At 38.7% G+C, this 17,944-nt stretch overlaps 1 protein-coding gene across 2 annotated transcripts in view; it reads right to left on the reverse strand.

Annotated features, from left to right (window-relative positions):
- abca1b (ATP-binding cassette, sub-family A (ABC1), member 1B) overlaps positions 1 to 17,944 on the reverse strand; it is a 32,859-nt gene that overhangs the window by 5,336 nt on the left and 9,579 nt on the right. For both annotated transcript variants that reach the window (XM_027172933.2, XM_027172934.2), the window contains exons 6-41: positions 15,707 to 15,828; positions 14,730 to 14,921; positions 13,300 to 13,389; positions 11,359 to 11,599; positions 10,590 to 10,729; positions 10,337 to 10,453; positions 10,006 to 10,200; positions 9,312 to 9,517; positions 9,020 to 9,196; positions 8,714 to 8,936; positions 8,052 to 8,273; positions 7,258 to 7,576; positions 6,995 to 7,169; positions 6,752 to 6,883; positions 6,403 to 6,542; positions 6,184 to 6,321; positions 5,863 to 6,083; positions 5,178 to 5,253; positions 4,786 to 5,024; positions 4,650 to 4,701; positions 4,440 to 4,556; positions 4,194 to 4,342; positions 3,914 to 4,038; positions 3,536 to 3,634; positions 3,136 to 3,420; positions 2,894 to 3,032; positions 2,725 to 2,805; positions 2,444 to 2,613; positions 2,178 to 2,355; positions 1,971 to 2,086; positions 1,743 to 1,887; positions 1,437 to 1,560; positions 873 to 1,002; positions 647 to 767; positions 478 to 540; positions 277 to 383 (exon numbers count right to left, since the gene is read on the reverse strand). In XM_027172933.2, coding sequence (XP_027028734.1) covers positions 277 to 383; positions 478 to 540; positions 647 to 767; positions 873 to 1,002; positions 1,437 to 1,560; positions 1,743 to 1,887; positions 1,971 to 2,086; positions 2,178 to 2,355; positions 2,444 to 2,613; positions 2,725 to 2,805; positions 2,894 to 3,032; positions 3,136 to 3,420; positions 3,536 to 3,634; positions 3,914 to 4,038; positions 4,194 to 4,342; positions 4,440 to 4,556; positions 4,650 to 4,701; positions 4,786 to 5,024; positions 5,178 to 5,253; positions 5,863 to 6,083; positions 6,184 to 6,321; positions 6,403 to 6,542; positions 6,752 to 6,883; positions 6,995 to 7,169; positions 7,258 to 7,576; positions 8,052 to 8,273; positions 8,714 to 8,936; positions 9,020 to 9,196; positions 9,312 to 9,517; positions 10,006 to 10,200; positions 10,337 to 10,453; positions 10,590 to 10,729; positions 11,359 to 11,599; positions 13,300 to 13,389; positions 14,730 to 14,921; positions 15,707 to 15,828 — 5,566 coding nt within the window. The remainder of the gene's footprint in view (positions 1 to 276; positions 384 to 477; positions 541 to 646; positions 768 to 872; positions 1,003 to 1,436; positions 1,561 to 1,742; positions 1,888 to 1,970; positions 2,087 to 2,177; positions 2,356 to 2,443; positions 2,614 to 2,724; positions 2,806 to 2,893; positions 3,033 to 3,135; positions 3,421 to 3,535; positions 3,635 to 3,913; positions 4,039 to 4,193; positions 4,343 to 4,439; positions 4,557 to 4,649; positions 4,702 to 4,785; positions 5,025 to 5,177; positions 5,254 to 5,862; positions 6,084 to 6,183; positions 6,322 to 6,402; positions 6,543 to 6,751; positions 6,884 to 6,994; positions 7,170 to 7,257; positions 7,577 to 8,051; positions 8,274 to 8,713; positions 8,937 to 9,019; positions 9,197 to 9,311; positions 9,518 to 10,005; positions 10,201 to 10,336; positions 10,454 to 10,589; positions 10,730 to 11,358; positions 11,600 to 13,299; positions 13,390 to 14,729; positions 14,922 to 15,706; positions 15,829 to 17,944) is intronic.

Consider the following 17,944-nt stretch of genomic DNA (forward strand, 5'->3'; position numbering starts at 1 on the left):
TGGGGTGCCAAGCCAATAAAGGGCACAATCACATAAGCACACTCATGCACACACTACAGACAATTTAGAGATCCCAATCAGCTTATAATGCATGCCTTTGGACTGGGGAGGAAACTCCTAGGGAGAGGAAGTTCCAAAGCACAGGGAGAACACACAAACTCCACAAAACCCAGGATGGAGGCAGAAATCAAACCTCCAACCCTGGCGGTAAGATGTAAATGTACCCCCTACTGTATTTTAAACAAAGTTTTTAATATTATTAAATTCATGTCTTACCTCTTCCTAGCTAGGAATGCTTCTCCACTGGTAACTGCAGAATCTCCTGTCAGCATTTTAAAGGTACTTGTCTTCCCAGCTCCGTTCACTCCAAGCAGACCAAAGCACTAATGGATAGAGGTCAAATTTGTGATTTGACAAACAGTCAGCTAATGCAGTAGCTTATTTGATGAAACAGATGGTAGCTGCATGGTGTCTCACCTCTCCTGGAGGAATTCCCACACAAAGCCTATCCACAGCAGGCTTCTTTTTCCTCTCATAAACCTGGAATGCAAAAACATACATTGTGATTAATGCACCACTTAACGCTCACATTTTCCAACAACACTTAATAGAACATTTGCTAATAAAACACGAATATTTGTCAGACCTTTGTAAGCTCTCGGAGCTCAAGGATGTCTCCCTGCCCTGCTCCACTGGTGATTCTCTGCCGTTCCCTGGCCACATCCTCATCTTCCTCTCCTATCGGACTCAGCTTAGGGCGAACAGCTCTGCACAGAAGCCAGGTTCAGATGGTCAACCAAACTAATTAACGATGACCCATTCTTCACTAATATACTGACATGATTGTGAAGTCTGGAAAGAATTATCCTCACCTTGGTTTGATGAAGAAGCGGTACTGGATGAGGACGGTGATAATGAAGAAGACCAATCCTTCCACTGCCATGGCAAACAGGTTCTTACCCACCATGTCCCATTCCAAAGGGGAGCGGAAACGGTTTTCTCCTGTACATAGAAGACAAAATCATCTCAGGAATTCTGTTGTTGACTGTTAAGCATGTGAACATTCTGGTTGCCAGGGTTTTTCCTAGTTTTTAATGTCAAGGAGCACGCTGCTAAAGAAACCACAAACTGACATTTCTTTGTAAAAGAATTAATCTCTTGTGTCGTTGTCACTTATCATATTCCACAATCAATTGTAAATACATTCATTTGAATGTGGCCATGAAATATGAAAATGTTTAAACATGATAAATATGATTTTAAATATGAGTTTAAATATGATAAACATGAATATATTTTTTTTATCGTTATAGTTTCAATGTATCTGTAATTCTTTATTTTACCTTAGTGCTTTATTTTATTTTCGCCTGTCTTTTTTCGCCAACTGCTTTATATATCTAAATCAGAAATGTGCAATAATAGAAATCTATTCATACCAAATCTCTCCAGAGCATCAGACATGGCCTGATTCTTCACCATGTCAATCAAGCCTCGTCCCAGACAGAAGTGAGGGAAGATCAAGAGCACGTTCTTCAGCATGTCATTGATGCCACCTACTTTCTAAAAAAGGGAACCAGACAAGATTAGTGAGTCGGTCATTGGAAGGTATACCTTTAAACAAATCATAAACTTGCAAATGTGTTCAGGTTTGTCAGTAAACATTTAGTTTACATTCCACACAAGTGTAACTGAGGGAAATGTCTTTTGTTCAGATTCAGATTTCAGAAGAGTTACACACTTACATCACCACCGAACAACTCCAGAACAAAAGTAGACACACTGCCGTTAATCCCAATCAGTATGTTGACACTGGTCAAGACAACGTATGCCGTGCTAGGGATCTTAAACAGGAAGGAGGCCGGGTACATCAGAGGTGTGATAGACCATCTAAAAGTAGAGAACAGTAATCCTCAGCACATTCTTAATTATTTTGCACAGATATTGCAAAATCATAGTGATGGCTCACTCACCCATACAGAAGCAGCAACAGGGCAAGAACTGGCAGATTGGTTGAAGACACGTAGGCTTTTTGTTGGAAGCACACAAAAATGATTATGACCAGTGTTGCAGGGACGATGTAATTGCACTGAAACACAGAAGAATGTGTTCAGAAAAAAAACTGATACTCAGAACCAGAATATTTTAAAAGCATGTACAACCCCAAACAAACAACATACCATATCCCAGATAAAATTAGCCACCCAGTAGAGGTATGGCTGTACTCCACTGATGAACTGCATATGCTTGGCCTTGCTCACACGTTCTTGGATGAGAAAAACAACAAAACTGGCAGGGACGAATGACATGGCGAAGATAACGCAGATAGACACCAATACATCCACTGAAGTTGTCACCCTGAAAGGAAACAGGTTTGGAATATGTAACAAAACGTATGTAAGGAAACCAACTCGATATTAATGATGCAAAAAATGTTCATACTCACAGTGCCACCTGGGAGATCTGCTCTTTGGTAAGGTTCAAAGGGTGATTGTAGGCTGTGATGCCATATTTTCTGGGGTCCTTCTCTGGAGGCAGATTGGCCCGCAGAATACCGTTGTTCATCACGCTGAGGAAAGACCCAATGCTGTGCCAGCCCTTGTTATTGAACCAGATCTGAGAAAGAAATAACACAAAATCAATTCTTAATCTAGTGGCGTAAGAAATGAAAATTCTAGTGGTGTAAGAAATGAAAAACAGACCATTTAAATGACTATTATAACCCACCTTCACATTATTTTTAGTGTCCAGACCATTGATGAAAGCAGACAGACTGTTAAGAAAGCGGTCAGCTGCTGTCCCTGAGTTCTAGATAAGGAGAGAGAAACCAAGTTATTAGATATTAAACTACATGTTGAGTACGACTAATATGATTAGAGGATAAAAATTTGCTTACCTTCTGCAGTTTGAATATTTCCCTTAATCGAAAAATGGCATCATCAATTTCTTCAGCAGGTGGGAGAACCTGAGTGCTTCTGGCTCCCAGTGAAAAACCTCCATATCTGAACTCATTGACCCACACCTTGTTCTTCAAACTTGAATACAGCAAACGCAGCAACATTGGCATTTTGCAGAGAAAATATTCACAAAGACGAATGACTGAATGACCCAGAATGTCAGAATGTTCGGAAATATTACCTTTTGCCTATGATTTGCGCATATGTTTTCACCAAGTAGTCAGATATGTTTCTTCCAGTCAGGTTTTGAAGTGTGTCTCTCTCACTGATCATTATCTGTGGAGGTGGAAGTCCTCCAGCACTAGCAGGGCATTCTGGGAGCATCTTTTTTTTGCCTTCACAGCTGCACTCACACTCTGGAGATGGGTTTTCCATGGTCCAGTTTTCATGCCTAAGTACATCCCAGACATTTTCAGGGACCTCTGGTATGGACCATTCCTCCTCACCCATAGTGCAGGGAACATCTCTGCAGACATGGTAACACAGGGTAAAGCTATTCGTCTTGGAGAAATATGGATTAAATATATTCTTTATTAAATGTATTATTACATAATTATTACTTGATATTATGAATTACTCACGGTATTGGTTCTCCTTCCATGCAGCGTGTTCCAAACCCAGGGCCTTCCATTAATGCAGAGAGTAATTTCTGAGTGCTGGCATCTTCCGGTGCATCGTTGCTATTAGAAAAAGTGAGCAAAAGTGTACTCAGTCTCCACGTTATGACACTTGAGTGAATTTAGAATTTTTGTCATTAGAATTTTTCCCCTTAATATAAGCTGTAAAGATCCTCTGTAGTGTAATCTTTAAAATATAGAAATAGTATGAAAGGTATGCTTAAGAAGCACATCAGGATCACTTGGTGTGTCTATCAACACACTTTCACCAAGGTTCACGCTGATGAAAAACTGATAATGAAGGATTTTATGCTTGATTAGGTGAATAGCAGGGTTAAGTACCTGATAAAGGTAACTTGGTCTTCATACATCCATGGCTGCAGGGCAAGACTGGGGTATTTTCCGAAGGGGGGAACAATAAGACTGAAGATCAGAGCGATGCACACAAACACAGCAGGCAGAACAATCTGCATAACAGATCAGAGAAAAAGGAATGAGTTTCACAGTAATACTTCTAGTATTATATGACTTCTAATACTTCTTAGTAACCTCTAATTTGTTATCATATGTTATATAATATACACTTTTTCACTATCAGATTCCAGACCTATTCACTTTATACCTGGGCAAAGAAGCCTTTCCTGGAGCGGCGAGCATAGAGGAACCTTTTCCACAGCAAAGCCACAAACTGCTGTCTCATCAGGCTCCAGCCCTGGACTTGGTATGAACCTTTACCATCTGTGCTACTTAAGTGATCCGTCTCTTTGGAATCTAAGAATTTACAAAAAAATTCACAAAATGTTTTTTGGTTGTAAAAGTGAAACAAAAAATATCTTACTCAGGTTTAACTGATAGTAACAAAAAGTACCTGGCTCAATTTCAGATTCATTGCAGTCAAAGTCATCTTCAATCACAGGTTTAAGGCAGCTCTGGTGATCAGCTCCAAAAGCATGTCGCCTGCGTCTGGGTACAGGGAGCGTGCCGTCTGTGCACAAATGGGAGCATAACAAGAGCTATTCTAACATCGTTTCATGTCTTTATCTCTGCTTTAAATTAGAAGCAAAGGTGAAGATCTTACCTGAAATCATTTCAGTATCAACCCCACTGTCCTCTGCTACTTTCAGGAAAATCTAGAACAAAAGTAAGAATAATAATAAGAAGATCTGCTTAACTGATTAGCATTAAGTATATTTATATTGGAGTGTATTCCGTACCTCCTCAAGTGTGGTGTCTGAAACACCATAACTTGAGATGCCCAAATCAGAAAGGTGGTCATCCAAATCACGGAAGAGATCAACAAAGGCACCATCTTTAGCTGATTCATATGGCAGGATATAGATGATCTCATGTCCCAGATCTTCCACCATGCGAGAGTTAGGGACATGCTTGAGAATCAGACCAGAGATTAGAGTGATGTCTGCAGGTGCAACAGGTGAATCAGTCCATGAGGTGCCTGTGTGTACATTCACAATCATACACAAGGGTTAGTGGTTAGATTTAAACCAACATTAAATTTACCATTAAAGTTTTATGTCTTTTAATTATCTTTTAATTATTATTATGTCTGTTAATCCAGACCTAGGTTTGATCAGAAAACTGAGCTTACCAATAGCTGTGGCAGCATCACTTTCATGGTCGCTGCCCAAACCAGCATCTGAACTGCTCTCTGAGTCTTCTTCATCCTGAAACAGGCAATTCACCAAAGCTTAACATTTTAATATTATTATATAATTAGAACTTTAATATGCCTGTGGAAAAACATTTTGAACCATTGTTTTTGCTGTGTTGGTTAAAGTGGTTAAAATATGATTAAATGCTATCACAGAAGCATTATGATAATAATAATAAAACTTTATTGCATACATTGATATAATTGTCATATTTACTGAATACCAAGTCAAAGATCAAAACCTTACAAACGCTCTTCTGTAATTTCACATCACATGGCTGTGTACGCTATTGTTTATCTGCATAGGAGTTTGGAATATAGCCCAATACCTCTAATAAGCTATATAAAATAAATGATAGAGTACAAAACTATCACCTCTGATCACTTGTAATCACTAACCGTGTTTTTGTATAGTTTGCGAAAAAAGTTAGGACACTAGTCAAAAAACAAAAATAAATCACTGGGTATTGTCATCTCTGAAACACACAAGTGACTATCGCTCGGTAAAATCCAACCAAGCAGAGAACACCTTATCTATTCAACAAGCAAAAATTCAAAAGCTCATTTTGAAATATTTGTTCTATAATTTGTAACTGAAGAATAGCCGAAGAAATCTTCTTACCTTCTTAATATAAGACTCGGTGGTGGTGGAGTTTCTGCTGGAGCTCAGAGAAGCTTCTGGATCCTTCTTAACCAGTGTCAAGTAATATCCAGTTCCCAGATGAGTTTTCAGGAAAAGAGAGGAGCCCACACAGCATAGTTTCCCATGTGAGATAATGGCAATACGATCACCCAAGATGTCTGCTTCATCCATGTGATGAGTGGAAAGGATGATGGTTCGTCCTGTGGTACAAATGACTTCTTATTCCTGAGCTTAATTATTTCACTATTCCTTGACTAAACGTTGAGTATTCCTAGAATACTAGAAGAGATTGACGCAAACCTGCACGATATTTCAGCAGGAGGTCCCAGATGCCCCTGCGAGCGTAGGGGTCTACTCCAGCTGTTGGCTCATCCAGAATGACCACCTTTGACCCTCCTACAAATGCAAGGGCCACTGAAAGCTTCCTTTGCATGCCACCTTTGGGGAAGTACAAACATTACTACTTATGTCAAACATGTCTTTGTCAGTTTGATCAATTGTAAGGTCCATTCCACCTACCAGAGAGCTGGCTGGTCCTGGATTTGCGTTTATGTGGCAGACCAGTGTCATACAATATCTGATCCATCTCATCCTTCACCTTCTTTTCAGAGAGGCCTTTGAGCCGTGCGTAAAACCAGATGTGCTCCTCCACCGTCAGCCTAAATACACCACATAAACCAATTATAACCTCTGAGATTGCACCTAATTTTTTGAAGTTAATATTAACTTAAAATGTGGCTCCACAGCAGGGAATTTATAATGGAATTTTATAAGCACTTACAATAATAACAGTCACAATTTAAACTAATTATATTCAATCATGGTGAAATGTACGTGTTCTGATATATGAAAAATAAAGACTACTTACATGCTGAAGAGGACATTGTGCTGAGGACAAACTCCCATGCTCTGTCGGATAGCACTTAGCTCAGACCGGATATCTTTGCCCATAATGTATGCTGTGCCAGATGTTGGTGGAAACAAACCAGTCAGGATGGACCTGAAAAATCAAATAAATATTATTGCATTCTTCATGAATTGACTGTTATACTGCACTTAAATTAAAATACAATTAAAAGACAAAAAAACAGCTATTGTTTGAAATTATTACATTGTGGTGGTTTTCCCTGCTCCGTTGTGCCCCAGAAAGGATGTGATCTGACCCTCGTAGAATCCCAGTGTAAGACCATCAACAGCAAGCTTTTTGCCATGCCGATAGACCTTCACTAAGTTCTGAATATGCACCCCCAGTTCAAGATGAGTGGGCTCTTCCTCTATGCACACAGCTTAAAAATACATAGGAGAGTACAAAAAATAGTTTAGTCGCCCTACTATGTTTCTAGTTACTAATGTTATGTTTATAACTGCTCTTACCTCCTGCATTCGCCTTCTTTCCCTGTATTCTGGGTGCCTGCTTTAACTCTCCTTCTCCAAACCAGTAAGATTTGGTGAATGGGAAGTACCATGGTCTGGGAATACCATACTGACCAGGAAACACAGCCTCAATGTACCAGGTCATAACACCATAGAGGAAAGCATCAAAGTACATCAGAATAATGGCAGTAGTGAGACTGTAGTCGTCCCCTTCCATTGGGCTAGAGATGAGATTGCTCCACTGAATCCCCACACCCTGTTCTTCAAATAGTGCAAAGTACTCACAGCCAAACCCAAAGGCCACTGGAGAGAGTATACTCTGCAGAAAAAAAACTCAGAGTTAGCTTAAGGTATCACAGTTTGAAGGAGCAATTGCACGTTTTAGAGCAAGCCTTCATTTTCAAAGGAAACATCCTCACCCCCTTTGTAAATGTGAGAAAAAAAGAATGTAATCAAATGCCATGCTAAATAAATATATGGGAAATGTTTAGAAGGAAGTACTTTGGGTCAGACAAACATTTCTAATATCTTTCATCTAGAATTACACCAGGCAGTCTCTGTTATGTGAACTGGCATAGAAGCTTTGACCTCATCTGTACATAAACAAAGCAATACAGAGCAGTTGGTATGAACAATAATAACAATGATAATACATTTTAGTTAAAGACACCTTTCTAACACTCAAGATAAGATAAACCAGCAAGGTTGCTTGCGGAAAATATACCAGGGTGTATACAGGTCGCAATTTGCCACTGGGACACTGGTGGAATGTGGGGTGGTGGTTGAAAACTCACAGCAATTACTTTAGCAGGAAGACCAACGTAATCCTCCCAAGCGACACACAGCACGTATGGCAAATAGAGAGTGAAGTAGATGATGCCTCCACAAGCTGCAGCCAGGTTTGCTCTAGCAAAAGCTGTGCTGATCAGGAAACACTGCATGATAGTTACCACAGCAAAGGAGCCCAAAAAAAGAAAGACCACACCGGGGTCACTGTTGGGAAGCAGGTTCCCCATCTGCAGATAAGAGGTTAAACATCTGATGTTACATCTGTCTATGGATTATTTATGATTATCAGGTACTACATGTATTAAACAAAAGAGCAAAAGTGAACAAAAGTGTGTTTCAGATAGATCTTAATCATCCTGTTGATCATATAAACAAAATGATATAATCAGTTATACTGGGATAAGTATCTGTCTGTCAATATAAATGTTTTTTTTTTATGTGAATTAGGTTACTTATCATTTGATTAAAAATTCTGCAAGCAACATCTTTTCTTACAATCTTTTCAACACATATTAATATATGTTACTATATAATAAATATAATTACATAATAATAGATATAAGAAATATTACAACAATTATATTTTGTTCTTTGTGTGTCCTATGAAGACAGTATGTGATTTAATCCTATTAAAGTAATCATTAAAAAAAACTCATATTGTCTATACCTTGAGCGCAAACACTAGTAATCCAGCACTCATCAGAAGTGGGATAAGACTGCTGATGAACCAGCTGAACCACAATATACCATTGTCCAAGCCCATAATCCTCATTGTCTCCTTAAGGCGTGCTTCCTTCTCGTAGACAACACCCTTTATTATAATAGCCACAGAGTACATCCAGGCTAGGGTCATGAAGAGGGGCATAGAGCGACTCATCACACGCAAGAAACTACAGAGATTAGAAGACAAAAACACAACTTTAGGATTTTGGTCTACAAAATGACAATAACAAAGATTTGTAAAGAAACGTACATATCGTCGACATAGCATGGGTAAGGCATCTGCTGGATGTAAACTCCCGTCTTCTCTTTAGTTCCTGTTACTGCTCTGACGATGCTCTGCTCTATAACATCCTGGAGGTAAGAGAAACCACCCCAAACGTACCGCAAATCCTCAAATGGGTCAGCTCTGGGTCCGGGGTCCCAGTACCTAAAGCAATGAAGAAAAGGATGTTTGGCAGGATATATGACCAGTTATCTACCACCAATAATTGTTGAGTATTTTATGGTTGAACTTGACCAAAAAAGATTAAAGGTAGACATACGCATCCTTGATCTTGTTGGTGCGCTCCACATTGTCAATGTCCATACGAATTTTGTAGATAACATGGGGAGGAAGCTCAGAGCTGTTTAGATCGATCTCAGGGAACACAATTCCAGCCCAGAACTTCCTGTTGTCCAGCAGACCAAGGGACTCATTCACTAACTTCTCCTCAGTGCTCATAGCCTCTAATTTGTCTAGATTCACACACTGCAAAGAAAGACAATGTTTCAGAGATACATCAGTATATTCTTTTTAACTAGCTCTAAACTTTAGAATCTATAAAAATCTATAAATTTGGGAATTTACTAGCACGTATATATGTGGTCAGCTGTTTGCATGTTAGTAAAATAACCTGATTCTGTTTGGTGATAGGATTTGGAGAATATTCATTAAAATCAGAATGGTGCTTATGAATTAGAGCCATTTTTTAATTAGACGATTGGAAAATTATTGTTAAATTTAGTAGCTGTGTCACATAGTCACGTAATCTCCATGTGTGGATCTAAAGATTTCCACTTCCCTCTCTACTTTCATTACCTCATTTTATCTGTGTCATAAGTTCATGTGGTCTGCACATTAGCCAACACGTTTGGAGCATTAATGTGAAAAAGCTTATTTTTTGTGAACTATGTATGCAAATGTCTGCAAAACAAAAAGAGTGGGGGTGGAGTAAAAGTACATGTAATTAAACTGACCTCCATGAAACGGGATATGCTCATAATAGCTTGATCAGTCTCATTAAAGACATTTCTCCATGTGAACGCTGTCCCAGGTGGACGAGTGTCCTCCGAATGCTTGGTCAGGAAACTGCTAAGATCCTGCACAGTCCACCTAGTACCGCTCAGCCTGGCATTGAACAAATAGGCTGTGACATTGTTCTGTAGTAACATCTGTAAACAAAGTAAGCAAACAATAACAGGTTACACCTGAACAAATACTCACATTGTACCTTGTTACACTCTTGAGAGTTTAGATGGCAGCATGCCCACCACTGAAGGATAGTAATGAGCAAAAGGCCCAACATACCCGTACTAGGTCCACCTGTTCACTGCTCTCCATGAAGTTCCACACCTTGGGCCTGGCCTCTTCCCACATCCCGCCCAGATCTCGGAGAATTCCCAACTCCTGAAATGTCCTGTTGACCTAAATCACAGAGAATCGTATGCACAGAAACATTATACCCCTTCTTGACTTTCTACTGCAGGTGAGGGCACATATTATAAAGCAATCATTAATAGCTTACTTTTTCTGTGTTGGATTCAGTGATAAAGATGTTTACCTCTTGGATGATCTTATGTGTCGCAGGGGTGTGAGGGGTGTACAGAATCTTCCCCATCAGCAGAGGCTTGAGCGCTCTCCAGATCATCCGAGAGATGGGGCTAGTCTCCATGTTCTTTATTAGATTGTTACAGTAGGGAGCTGCAAAAGCATCATGAACAGTGATTTCCAAAACAATAAGAATATTAATAATAATAATTCTACCACAACACAGTTGAATTCTCAATTCTAACTGGTCAAAAGTTTAAAAGTCTAAAAAGTCAAAAGTGATTTATTTTCTATAACAGCTTTGACAGCAGTATTATAGCTATAACTCACATCACACATATTAATATATTAATGCACTTAATATAATTATTTCTACAGTAACAACCACAAAGACGTATATGGTGTATTATAAAAAAATGTAACAAAAGAAAATGTATATTTGTATGTTTAATATGGTGAAGGTTTCTATAATAAGTTGTCAACACTAAGCTGTAACGTTAAGTTTTCTACTTGGGGAAAGTTAAAAAATGCAAGATTTGCTTTTTGTATTTCTGTAATCTGCTAAATTTATTTGAGAAAATGTAACATGGCATGTAATGTCATTAATTATTTATAACAATATAACTATTTAACTATATCTACAAGTCCCATTATGTTTTTCCTTATACTAACCAGTGTAGTAATATGTTCTGAATAACAGGATTTGTAAACCTTATGCAATCAAATTGAATGTATTTCAGAAAGAGACAGCATGTATTGAACGACATGAAGAGAGTGCTTACTGGTTGTGTTGTCGTAGACTGAAACAGGCTCCTCATCACTGTTATTGTAGTTGCCAAACATTGCTTTGAAGTTGCTGTCCTCGTACCAGTTAAGAGACTTGATTTTGAGGCCACCACCTTCAGGGTGTCCACACACTATTCTTGACACTGCCTGGTACATCTGACTGGGTGAACCAGTGGCATTCTGGGTCAGGAAGAGAATCTCATTGCGCAGGTCACTCCAGCTCCGCATGCTGGCCAACTGAGAAAAGATTATAGGGTGTTAGAGGGCTGAAGAAAACAATACTAACAAAAATGAGCCAGCATGTAAGAAAATTAAAGCAAGAGAATTCCTTTTAATCAGCTAACCAGAAATCAGGCCCATCAGGTTTGCTAAGCAAAGAAAAAAGTGTCCATTGACGATCTCGAGAATTGTTTATGCAGAACATGTTGAATCAAAAGGTAAGATCCTGTTTATCTCTTCTGTTGCTATGGCCAGAGATGCATATTATGCAATAACTTATTACGAGGGAGTGACACCCCTGAGGCCTATGAAACTGTACTTGCCTTAGTAAATACGCCACCTCGAAAAGCTTGTTCTGACATATGATACTGCAAACCCTTACAGGAAACGTTCAATACAAAACAAATTACAGCTGCAGAAAAAAAATCACAAACGTCAGACAAAGCTCGTCCACTTTGACCCAGCTACAAATATTCCTCCTGTCCCCATTTCCATGTTTTCCTTGTGACAGTAAAAAACTCCTGAGTCAACAAGAAAACGTGTCATGAGTCGAGGCAAACAGCAGAGGAGTGAAAAGTAACTATCGTTCTTTCCCTTCAAAACCCAGAGTAAAGAGGTGTGGTGCAGATGTACTTGATGTGGAGTGTAAGCTTTGACTCAGCGAGCCACATCAGCAAGCCAACCTGTCACATGCTTCTAATTTTGTAATTTTGTAAAATGCACCAGCAGAGGAGGGCAAACCAAAAGGAGGGGAAACAGGAAAGCGGTTGTTTGATTATTCCAGTAGAGAAACATGCTGAACAAACAGATTAAAAGAGAAAACAATTAAGAAAGTGCAAAAACTCAACCAACAGCTGACTCCACTCATTTCATCGCTATATCCTGTTCATCAAAAAAAAAGTTTTTTGTTGGAATTAAATTCTTTTGCCACATTAGTCCTGCATTCAGTAAAAAAAGAGAAGAGAAAGGAGCTTGTGTTTAAGAACACAGCTCACAGATTCCTTAGAAAAAAGTACGTGCTGTAAATGCTATCCAGTTGCATCCCTGCTTCAGGAATCCTTAGCTACTCTCTCTTTCTCTGATTCTTTGTCTCTGTGCTTATTCAGCTGTGCCTGGTTGTATATCTGTCCAGCTGAGAGTTGAAACAACCCTTCTCCCAAATGTCCCTGAAGTACGCAGCATGAGTTACATCCAGACACAATGTGTAACTTTCACTGCTGCCCCCAGTGGCTTGGACATCACTGGGATTTTAACAATCAGTGGAATCATATAACCAGTGCTCACGGTGACAAATAACAAGGTGCTGGAATATGTAAACTATGTCGATACAGTATAATGTCTGGCCACAATACTTCAGCTGACTATGAGACTTCAAAGGGATTTAGAAATAAAGGAAAAGAACGCACTGAAGAAACAGGACCGCAAGCAAAAGCAGGAAAGGCCTATTGAAGTTTTATTCTATACATCACTGCTACTGTATGTCTGAGACCAAAACATCTTATTGTTTTAATCTGGTTACAGGAACAGCCTGTTTTTAGACCAAGGCAAACATATACACACACAAAATAATTTACAGTAAGTAAATCAAATAATAGAAAATATGTTTAGACTCAAACGAACACTTTGAACATACCTGAATAAGCTGACTGATATTAATAATGTATGAGTGTATGAAATGGTTTACGAAATGATTTCATTAAACCAAACAAACTTATTACCTCCACAGCTAAAGAACCCAGGTTTTCCAAGAGGTTGTCTGTGGCTTTGGTGACGTAATGGGTGTCATTTCTTTTAGAACTTATGTCTGACTGCAAAAAAGAACACACATGTATATATGGTAAGGCAGAGGCCAAATCTGATCAAATCAACACTATTTTACTTAGAACTGAAAACACACAGTTAGCTGAATGCAACTTTTTAGATATGCTTAGAGCAAAATGAAAATATGTATTAGGACACTATACACTCATCATAAAGGTTAAAATGTATTATATACTCAATAACATTTTATACGTTTTTTACACTGCTTTATGTTTATTATTCTAATAGAATACTATCTAAATGATAAGGCTGAACTATCAAAACTTAGATTACTCTCTTAATGACCCTTCAAGAAACCCATAAATGTTGTATAACAAATGTAATACTATTCATTCATATTCAAACTTCTGTTTCAGATTTTTTCTTTTCCTGTGGGAAAATCCTAGCAATGAGTCACATTCAACTTTTGATGAGCAAATTGTTGGAAAGAATATAATACACGTGGCTTAATAATAAACCGTCAAAGAAAGCTAAAGCTGCCATGGCACGCTATAATCTGCAAACTGCATCTCCAGGCTACATGTTAATATAGGTGTGTAGAGAACTCAAGCCAAAACATGTCTAGTCCTCTGCCTGCTCTAAAAGGCCTTGCCCCCCTTCCAGCCCTCTGTCTTTGTACTTCTCTCTTTGTCTTTGACCCACGCTTTGTTTGATTCTGTACAAAGTGCACATCAGTGCTTGAGTCACCTGGTGTGGTGTCTCAGAAACAGCCCTGGTCAGTGAGATGTACAGATGAATATTTATTTTCATGGTAAGAGGAGATGATATCTTCTTTACCCTGTTCTGTCTGTTAAACGTAACAGTATGTGTATTTTCTCCACTTTAGATACACAAACAAATGAAAATGAATAGTTTACTTTTAATGGAAAATATTCTTCAGGATTTCAGGGATCTTGAATGAACAATCAGGCTAAAGTTATTTTGCCCACAGGCTATTAAACTCCTTCTAAGTCAAGAAGTTTAATGGCAAGATGGAACTGCTACAGTTGTAAATACGTACAGTGTAACACCATTTTTTGTAAAGACACTTTACATTTCCCACTCTGAGCTAAACCAACACCTGGCCATAATGCCTTTGCTAAAATAACGCTACACAGACAGGATCCTGTTTTCCAAAGGCTCATTTTCCTAAAAGTGAAAATCACTTTAAAGGGTAGAGAGATTATTCGATGTGATTCTAACTCTACCAGTCAACAATGATATTCTGTGGCTCTATGCAAATATCATATTTTTCTGTTTCCAAGAAACAAATTTGCCAAGGAAAGTTGTTAGTTCTTTTGTATAAGAGCTGCTACTTTATTTTGATATTTTAACCCAATTGTCTTACCCTTAGAGGTCGGAAGAAGTCCAGGTTGGCCAAGAAGTGTTTCTCAGCTTGGTTCAGCCAGTGGTGAGATGAGCTACAGATCATATTGTGAGTGAGGTCTGATACTTTTCTGTTTGGGAACTTCACAAATTGCTCCAAGGTGGAAGTGTTACACATGTTCCTCAGATGTACCCCATAGCCTCGTGTTAGCACCTGAAACCAGATAAGGGATATAAAAAACGAAAAAAAAAACGAAAAAAAACCCTAAAATAAACATAAGTATAAATATAGACGTCTTGTTTTCCAGGAGTGAAAGAGCGAGTATGTGGTACTGCATTGCTGATTCTTCTAAGCATCATTAATAATCTATAAAAGGTGAAAGAGATACTATATAATATTGTACATGATATAAAATTGGGTGACAAATTCAAGCAAAAAGCTGCTGGCTTTGTTATGCTGTTGGAAACATTTATGTTCACTTGCCCTCTTAAAGGGAAGAATTGCTGACAGATCATGTGCTATGGCTTTCACAGCCACTGTCTCTCAACCCACCGAACTTTGAAGCAAACACCAACTGACAAAATATCTTTAGGAAGAAAGGTGTTCATTCCTCTAGAGCCAGAGAGTCTATACAAAGGCATGTTGAAACTCTTCTGGCAGCTTCTAGAAGGCCAACAGCTTATTAAAACATCTTCCGATGACGTATTATCTTTTTTTTTTTTTTTATGATTTGTCACCCCACTTTAACAGGAAATGATTTTATACCATAAATGGACATTTGATAATAAAGCCGCCCATTAAAAACAGTGAACATGCCTAAAATTACTGTTTGAACTGTTGGAAGATTCAGTATATGCTTCAAGGAATATACTTCAAGAAAATGATTACATATTATGTCAGTTAATGGAACAATTTTGCAGTTATAGCACTTATTATAGATATAAAAAATTGCAAAACATTTGTTTAAAACAGTTTAGTCTCTTTGCCTAACTGCTCACCTTTTCCAGGTTAACTTCTGCCATCAGAATGTCCTCTACAACATTCTCTGTGAGGGAAGCATTTTTCATGAGGAATGCAGACAGGGTCTCATTGTCATTTAGGAAGTCTTTAAGCCTGAAACCTGAGAAAAACAGAATTAATATACTTTTAGAGTTTGATCATCTATTTCCAGCAATCTGACCCAAGTACAACTTTTTTTTCCATTCAGAAAGATTTTAGGTTAATTATATCCCGTTTCGATAATCTCCCCCCATTCAACGACATTCCTGCTACGTCCCTAAGCCATTGCTATTATACATGTAGACACACGCTAAATGCTTAGGTACTCAGTGAGGTGTAGGACCTTTGTGTGCGCCTGTTTCCTGCTCGAGTTTTTTGGATAAAGTTTCAGTTATTCTTTAAAAGGTCAAGTGCATGCCCCAGCAGGTAAGGCCTAGCAATTCACAGCAAATGTAGGCGAAGCCACAGGAACACTGTGTCTGTCAAGGACCTTGATGAGGACATGAATTTTAAAATAAAATGGTGTTCGTTTCATCAATTTTAAAATGAAAGCCTTGGAGCATTTAAATATTATCTGTTCTCATGTACACTCTTAGGGAAAATAAATATAAAACTCTATAAAAATATTTTAAAAAGTCATTTACCCATATAAATGGGCCATTATGTGTTGCCTCCTGAGAAAACCTGTTGCATATCACTGTGGACAAAACTGGGTTTTTCTGAACAGAACATAAACCAAAAAAAGGTGCAAAATTTTGTTAGATATTTTGACAGATTACCTTAGAAATCTTCCTGCAAAGATCACAAACTAGTGCAAAAAAGGTCTAACTGTTTAAAGAACTCTGTGTATAATCAACTGTCTGTCTGCTCTCACTGAACAACCTCCAAAATCCCACCAGTCTGGCTTCAAACAGCATATTCCATAGAGACTGTCTTTTTGGCTATCTCTGCGAAACTACATGCTGCTGGATCAGCCAAGCTGTCATCTGTCCTCATCCTCCTCGACCTTTCAGCTGCATTTGATAAAGTCAACCACAAGACTGTCTTGTCCACCCACAGGAGTCTTGGAATTGGCAGATCAGCATGGGAATGGTTTGCTTACTACCTGGAAGGTCACTTATATCAGGTAACATGGAGGGGAGTGACATTTGCTCCACACAGACTCTCTACTGGTGTCCCACAGGGCTTAGTACTTGCTCCTCTCCTTTTCTCCCTGTATACTCACTCTCTTGGTGATGTTTCCTCACATGGGTTCGCTTACCAATGATGATAGACTGCTCATGTTGGCCATCATCAGAAGGATTCTGCTATTTTTGTCCACACAGGCTGCTCAGGTTTAGTCTCTTGTCATTTCAAGACTGGATTACTGCAACTCACTGCTTGCAGGTCTACCTATGAATGCAATGTGTCCTCATCAAATGAACCAAAATGCAGCTGCACAACTTGTTTTCAACCTGCATAAACTCTCACATAGTACCCCACTGCTGCTCCTTCCACTAGCTTCCAGTAGCTGCATGCATCAGATACAAAACACTGATGCTTGGCTTCAAAGCCAAAAAAAGGACCACCTCCCTCTTGACTAAAATCTCTTATCACTCCTCGGACTGCACCTCGCTGTCTTAGAGCTACCAGCAGTGCTCAACTAGTCTCATCATCTGTCAAGGTAAGAGGCAGGTATACAGGAAGACTCTTCTCTGTTCAGGCACTGAGGTGGTGGAATGAACATCCTCAAGGGGCCCGGACAGCTGAGTCATTGGCTAGCTTCAAACGACGGGTGAAGACCTACCTATTCATGAAACACTTGAACTAGCTTTTCCCTTGTTTATATTTATGTTAAAAAAAAACAAATATTCCTGAACAGTTTTAGGTTGATGGTATACTAAGTCTGTAACCTAGTGAACCAGTGTTGATTTACTCATCAATAAGAGACTTAAAAGCACTTTTATACATCTCTCTGGACAACGGCATCTGCCAAATGCCATAAATGTAAATGAAAAGATGTCTATAACCTTTCTAACAATGATTACCACACATGATTATCACACACAGTGAATTTTCAGTCTTTGGTCAAATTGTGGGATAACTAGTTGAGATAGCAAAATGGACATATGAGTTATAAATAACTTTGTGCACTAAAAAGCAAAATACATACCATAGTAATTGATATATACTTGGTTGTTTCACACCATTAGGTAATCGCTTCTTGTGACAATGCTGAATGATCAATGCCCCCTAAA

Source organism: Tachysurus fulvidraco, chromosome 10 (genome assembly GCF_022655615.1).
Source record: "Tachysurus fulvidraco isolate hzauxx_2018 chromosome 10, HZAU_PFXX_2.0, whole genome shotgun sequence".
Taxonomy (NCBI): domain Eukaryota; kingdom Metazoa; phylum Chordata; class Actinopteri; order Siluriformes; family Bagridae; genus Tachysurus; species Tachysurus fulvidraco.